Source organism: Gadus morhua, chromosome 8 (assembly GCF_902167405.1).
Source record: "Gadus morhua chromosome 8, gadMor3.0, whole genome shotgun sequence".
Lineage (NCBI taxonomy): Eukaryota > Metazoa > Chordata > Actinopteri > Gadiformes > Gadidae > Gadus > Gadus morhua.
In genome coordinates this window covers 12,428,994-12,436,493 of record NC_044055.1, presented here as the reverse complement: position 1 = coordinate 12,436,493, position 7,500 = coordinate 12,428,994, and the positions used below count along the sequence as shown (strand labels likewise).

The 7,500-nt window shown below is 45.6% G+C and overlaps 1 protein-coding gene across 1 annotated transcript in view; it reads left to right on the top strand.

The window, feature by feature from the left end:
• vipr2 (vasoactive intestinal peptide receptor 2) overlaps positions 1-7,500 on the top strand; it is a 23,818-nt gene that overhangs the window by 3,361 nt on the left and 12,957 nt on the right. The window contains exons 3-4 of the mRNA XM_030364575.1: positions 965-1,078; positions 3,853-3,944. Coding sequence (XP_030220435.1) covers positions 965-1,078; positions 3,853-3,944 — 206 coding nt within the window. The remainder of the gene's footprint in view (positions 1-964; positions 1,079-3,852; positions 3,945-7,500) is intronic.

The window sequence follows — 7,500 nt, the reverse complement described above, 5'->3', positions numbered from 1 at the left end:
TAAAGGTAGAGTTCTCACTGAGGTCCTTAAATGTGAATGTGTGAAAGCATGTAGAGTGTATGTTGGAGAGTATGTGGTAGTCAAGTCTCCTTCGCTTGTGTTAGGGTTAGGGTGAGAGACAGGGTGAGGGTGAGGATTAGGGTGAGAGTGAGGGTGAGGGTTAGGGTGAGGGTTAGGGTGAGCGCTGTCGGGCTCCTGTGGACGGACGTCATGGAGCTAACAGCTTCCGCCAAACATTCCGGCTCCAGCTGCTGTTTGTCAGTTTGTGTGTGTGTGTGTGTGTGTGTGTGTGTGTGTGTGTGTGTGTGTGTGTGTGTGTGTGTGTGTGTGTGTGTGTGTGTGTGTGTGTGTGTGTGTGTGTGTGCGTGCGTGCGTGCGTGCGTGCGTGCGTGCGTGCGTGCGTGCGTGTTTGAGAGTTTGTGTATGTGTGTGTGGGTCTGTGTTTGTGTGTGTGTGGTCAACTGATGTGGAGCACCTGCAGGTTATGACCTGCAGCCTTCTCTCTCTCTCTCTCTCTCTCCCCTTCTCTCTCTCTCTCTCTCTCTCTCTCTCTCTCTCTCTCTCTCTCTCTCTCTCTCTCTCTCCCCCTCTCTCCCCCCTCTCTCTCTCTCTCTCTCTCTCTCTCTCTCTGTCTCTCACGCAGGACGCTCCAGACTTCATGTTATATTCTTAGTTATAATAAACGATGACGTAATACGTAGACAGAGCCTGATTTTAACAGCCCATCATTTGAATTTGTATTATTTATTTCTACATCCCTTTCTCCTCTATTCTCACCCACCCTACTCCCTATTTCCCTCTCTATTCCACGCTCCCTCTCTCTTCCTGCCTCTCCTCTTCCTCTCTCTCTCCTCATCTCGTTTTCTCCCCTCTCCTCTCTCCTCTCCTCCCCTCTCCTCTTTCCTCCCCTCCTCCTCTCTTCCTCCTCCTCCATTCCTTCCTCCTCCCCCTCCTCTGTCTCCAGGCTTGTGGTGTCGAGGAGTGTGGGACAACATTGCATGCTGGGAAGGCAGGGAGCTGGGGGAGGTGGTGACCATCTCCTGCCCCCCCGTTCTGAGAGCCTTGTTCCAGCGCAACGGTTGGTCACAAGATGTTCTAAACACTAATGTATAATATATACTATATACCAGTGGTTCTCAATTATTTTCTGTCATTGCCCCCCTACGAGACAGAATTTTTTTCGCCGGAGCTGCCGGACTGCCGGCAGCTCCAGCAGGGGGAAAGCTTTCCAGCGGGGAAGCTTTGGCAGCAGTCCGACAGCTCCGGTAGTGGGAGCTTGGCGGCAGTCCGTCAGTCTGGCAGCTCCAGCGGAGCAAGGGATTGTACTCCCGGAGCTGAGCTGCCGGGCCGCCGCTGAGCTCCCCCCGCCAGAGCTTCGGCGGCGGACCGGCAGCTCCGCTGGACTGCCTGCCTGGCAGTCACATGGCAAACTGAATAATTAGATCTATTTTTGTATGGAATATCCCTGCTTTTGAAATGCGCGAACATCTCCGCCCAGCGCTCGTCCGCTGGTCCACAAAATCGTAGCTATGCTCCGATTGGAGAGGGATGGGGAAGTGGGAGGTAATATTCAAGTGTGCCCCCTTCCTACGTAGGATTGGGTGCCGAAACTGACTTGCTCGTTTGGAACTGTAGGCAGGGTACTTTCAGAAATGCATATCTCACTCAAATAATCATACTTTTTTCAAAGTTTGTATACGTGTGGGAGCACCAGAGACACAAAACAACACCCCAAATCCCAGGAAAAGTGTTGTTTTCATAATATGTCCCCTTTAAAACAATTTCCAATTTCAGTTTATTTGCTCAATTTGTAATGTTTAAACATGACTGCTAAGTCTGTGTGAAACTCAAAACAGAGGAACAACAGCAAAAACAATACCCCAGAGACCAAAAACAACACCCCAAATTCCCGGAAAAGTGTTATTTTCATAATATGTCCCCTTTAAAACAATTTCCATGTTCAGTTTTTAAACTCAATTTGTAATATTTAAACAAGACTGCTAAGTGTGTGTGAATCTCAAAACAGAGAAACAAGAGCAAATGATTCACTGGTGTTTTCATTTAATTGATAATATTTTTTAACAGTAAACATTGGTCACTTGTCAGCTTAATCAGCTGATTCCCTTTCAAAAATATATGACTTCTGACCCTTGGTATTATGTTTATTTAAAATTCAAATAAAATAAAATAAGTAACTTATAAAAAATAAAAATAAAAGACACAAAGTGTTGTCAGCTTACTGTTACATTAAAAGTGTAATCAGAAAACGCGGTTATATGCTATAGACTCTATTGTATCTGTCGTATAAAGGCTGGCACGAATTTCAAATTATAAATATGTACACTTTACCTTGAAAGTATAGACCGGCGCGATTCCCATTGAAACGAATGGCGCAGTGATTATTCTTTAAAACGAGAGCTGTTAAATTGTGAAAAAGGAATTAAACTGTATCAGACAACGCAGTTAAATGCTATAGACCCTAGAGTATCTGTGGAATAAAGGCTGAGACGAATTTCAAATTATAAGTATGTACAATCCATAACGTTAGCTCTGTATGTACAATCCATAACGTTAGCTCTCTGGCTCATAGCTCAGCGGACTAGAATACCTCATAGAATCATTGCTTGTTGGCCGGAAACGGAAAAGGGTGCTGTTTACGTTTGGTTGTAGTCTTTTCGCTCGGTTCTCCCTCTCATCAGTAGGCCTAAAACCGAGCGAAAACACTACAACCAGACGTGAACATCCCCCCTTTCCGTTTCCGGCCAACAGGCAATGAGTCTTCCAACAGAAATGAATGGGATTTACAAAATGCTAAAATGTGCAATAAAACACGATAGAAACTGTATTTCGCCACGATACTTGATTCAACCACTCTATTTCATCCTAGACAAACCACAAAGGGGGCTCAATGTTCAAAATACCGGAAAAAACGAATAGTTCACAGCAACATATTGAAAAAAATAACTATGAACTAGTTCATTTTTTGGAACTGTGAATTTAGTTCAACCTTTTGAATTATGAACTTTGAACTGAACTAGTTCATTTTAAAATTTGTGAACTGAACTTTGAACTAGTTCACGTAGAAAGTGAACTTTCTCAACACTGCTAATAGGTTATATACTATATACTAATATATACTATACACAAAATACGAAATACTGTATAATATGTACTACACACTATATACTACTAACAAAGCTATGCCTCAAAAAAGCTTTGCTAATGTTTAAGGTAATACTAATGTTAACCTAGCTATAAAGCTAACATCAAGCTTGGTTAAACTAAAGCAGGGGTACTCAAAGTTTTGACAACTGAGGGCCAATTTAGGAACCCAAAATTTGACTGAGGGCCGCCAAAGGAAAAAAAAAATTGGCGGGAAATACCGTCAGCATCCAAGTGTTAAAAAAAAAAATTGCACCGTGGAACTCCGGGTGTGAGGTCAAGTGAGGTCTAAATCACGAAACTGAGGTTCAGCCTTTCAAAGTAATGTACAGTCGGATTAAATCTAACAAATGTAAAAGGATTTAATTGAAAGCCAGAGAGTCGACTTTTCTCTTTATATTTATTTATATATATATATAATTTTTTTATATATATTTTTTATAACTTACATAATTATGTATGTCATTGCGGGCCGCCAGGAATGATTCCGCGGGCTGCCATTGGCCCGCGGGCCGCACTTTGAGAACGAATTAACTAAAGCTAGGTGAACATCAAGCTAGGTTAACGCAACACTATGCAATGCTACATAATGCTATGCAAAGCTAAAACTTGGTTAACGTAACACTATGCAAAGCTAAAGCTAGGTTAACGTAACACTATGCAAAGCTAAAGCTAGGTCTTCTGTTCCAGGAAACATCAGCAGGAGGTGCACGGAGGCCGGCTGGTCGGATATCTTTCCCAACATAACAAGCGTCTGTGGATCAGAACCCACACAGGAGAAGGTAAGCTAGCAAAGCTCCTGATGACTACAGCTAGCATAGCTCCTGATGACTACAGCTAGCATAGCTCCTGATCACTACAGCTAGCATAGCTCCTGATGACTACAGCTAGCATAGCTCCTGATCACTACAGCTAGCATAGCTCCTGATCACTACAGCTAGCATAGCTCCTGATGAACACAGCGAGGATAGCTCCTGATCCATACAGCTTGCATAGCTCCTAATGACTACAGCTAGCATAGCTCCTGATTAATACAGCTAGCATAGCTCCTGATGACTACAGCTAGCATAGCTCCCGATTAATGCAGCTAGCATAGCTCCTGATGACTACAGCTAGCATAGCTCCTGATGAACACAGCGAGCATAGCTCCTGATCCATACAGCTTGCATAGCTCCTAATGACTACAGTTAGCATAGCTCCTGATTAATACAGCTAGTGTAGCTCCTGATGACTACAGCTAGCATAGCTCCGGATTAATACAGCTAGCCTAGCTCCTGATGACTACAGCTAGCATAGCTCCTGATTAATACAGCTAGCATAGCTCCTGATGACTACAGCTAGCATAGCTCCTGATTAATACAGCTAGCATAGCTCCTGATGACTACAGCTAGCATACCAATGTGCCTGCCTACTCCTAACTGAAGCGACGACCACAAGAATTGCCATTTTGTCAGCTTAACTAAGCCTCGTTCCTGATGCCCTGGCTTTTGTATAAATGGTCCAATAAATGGTGAATAAATTATACTGCACCTTCTGTAGCCTGTCATCACCAAAAGTGTTTCAGTGCTTGCAGTGAACCAGTCACACACACATTGATACTCAGTGTGTGAGACCAGTGTAACCAGTGTGACCAGTGTGTGAGACCAGTGGGACCAGTGTGTGATCAGTGCGTGAGACCAGTGTGTGAGACCAGTGTGACCAGTGTGTGACCAGTGTGACCAGTGTGTGATCAGTGTGTGAGACCAATGTGTGATCAGTGTGTGAGACCAGTGTGGCCAGTGTGTGATCATTGTGTGAGACCAGTGTGTGAGACCAGTGTGACCAGTGTGGGACCAGTGTGTGAGACCAGTGTGTGAGACCAGTGTGTGAACGTTCTACCAGCCAGCATGATTGGTTGCCCCTGAAGCCACCGGCCGCATTGATGGGAACACTGGGACGTGATGGAGAGAGGAAACCTTACTGGGTCAGGGTCAGAGAAGAGGAGGTCAGGACCATCTCTCACCCTCCCTCCCTCTCTCTCTCTCTCTCTCTCTCTCTCTCTCTCTCTCTCTCTCTCTCTCTCTCTCTCTCTCTCTCTCTCTCTCTCTCTCTCTCTCTCTCTCTCTCTCTCTCTCTCTCTCTCTCTCTCTCTCTCTCTCTCTCTCTCTCTCTCTCTCTATCTATCTCTCTGTTAGCTTTATGTGTCAAGCTAACAACCTAATGCTAATGAGCTAGCGCCAACCAGCGCTGTCACCTCAGCTATCCAAGTGCTAGCGTGACAGGGCTAGCCTATATACAGTCCTGTCACTTCCAGACCATCAATATTCAACAGTAGCATTTCTCAGAGCTATGAGAAGGTATTCATGCAGATATTTCAATGGCCTCCTGCCCAACCAAACTCATTGTTTAACTCAAAAGACCTCGGTCCCTCTCTCTCTCTCTCTCTCTCTCTCTCTCTCTCTCTCTCTCTCTCTCTCTCTCTCTCTCTCTCTCTCTCTCTCTCTCTCTCTCTCTCTCTCTCTCTCTCTCTCTCTCTCTCTCTCTCTCGCTCCCTCTCTCTCTCCCAGCCTCCACTCTCTCCCTCTGTCTCTCTCTCTCCCACTCCCTCTCTCTCTCCCTCTCTTTCTCCCTCTCCCCCTCTCCTTAGAAGTGGAAAAAAGATTTCATATATTTGTCCCTCCAATAATATTCCCTCTGATTGGGAAGAAAATAAAGTGACCTGTGTCAGCTGCTGTCTTCACACAGATTTAATTAAAAGATTCCACAACAATGTCCCGGGAGCCCAAAGCGAGACTGGTGTGGTGGTGTGATACTCACCTAACGCGCTGGGATTAGACTCACCTAACGAGCTGGGATTAGACTCACCTAACGAGCTGGGGTGAGACTCACCTAACGAGCTGGGATTAGACTCTCCTAACGAGCTGGGATTAGACTCACCTAACGAGCTGGGGTGAGACTCACCTAACGAGCTGGGATTAGACTCATCTAACGAGCTGGGATTAGACTCACCTAACGAGCTGGGGTGAGACTCACCTGACGAGCTGGGATTAAACTCACCAGACGAGATGGGGTGATACTCACCTAACGAGCTGGGGTTAGAATCACCTAACGAGCTGGGGTGAGACTCACCAACGAGCTGGGGTGATACTCTTTAACGAGCTGGGGTGATACCCACCTAACGAGCCAGAGTGATTCTCACCTAACAAGCTGGGGTGATACTCACTAACAAGCTGGGGTGATACTCACTTAAAAAGCTGGGGTGAAACTCACCTGACGAGCTGGGTTGATACTCACTAACGAGCTGGGATGAGACTTACTAATGAGCTGGGGTGATACTCATTAAGGAGCTGGGGTGATACTCACTAACGAGCTGGGATGAGACTCACTAACGAGCTGGGGTGATACTCACTAACAAGCTGGGGTGATAATAACTTAACAAGCTGGGGTGAAACTCACCTATCGAGCTGGAGTGATACTCACTAACGAGCTGGGGTGATACTCATTAATGAGCTGGGGTGATACTCACTAACGAGCAGGGATGAGACTCACTAACGATTTGGGGTGATACTCATTAATGAGCTTGGGTGATACTCACTAACAAGCTGGGGTGATACTCACTAACGAGCTGGGGTGATGTACTTACTAACAAACTGGGGTGATACTCACTAACGCGCTTGGGTGATACTCACTAACGAGCTGGGATGAGACACACTAATGAGCTGGGGTGATACTCACTAACGAGCTGGGGTGATACTCACTAACGAGCTGGTGAGAGAGAGACACCTCTCTGAAACAGTCCCCTTAAATCAGGACTGAATACTGACCAATGAATCGATGAAAGTTTGAGAAAAAAAGTAACACTGCAAAATAGAAAGAAAGAGTTAAGGTACTTTCTTTAAAGATCAGCAAAAGGGACAATTTAAGTAGGAAGGAAAAGCTTTGATCACTGAGCTGACACGGAGCCTGTGTGGAGGCAGACAGCTCAGAGTCAACTCCTCACCCTGATTGATAGCTAAGCTGATTCAGCCCAGCTCACCACCCGGAGATTCAGTGTGTAATCCTTACCCTGCGTTCACACCAAAAGATGCAAAAAGTTGACGCGCGTCATGATCCCATTCAAAGTGAATGTAGAGACGCGTTGCTGCTTTGCTGCCGCAGCATTTGCTGCCGAGAAAACGGGCAGCAAAACTTGATTTGCGGCGCGTCAAAATCGCCGCATGATACATGATGAAGGTCTGAACACAAGACGCAAAAGTGGCGTCGCGTTTTCACTTTTTATTCCGCGTTTAGACAAGCGTTTTCGGGAGGAAATCTGTGTGCATACGGTGACGCAAAAGTGTGTGGAATTCGATTGGGTAT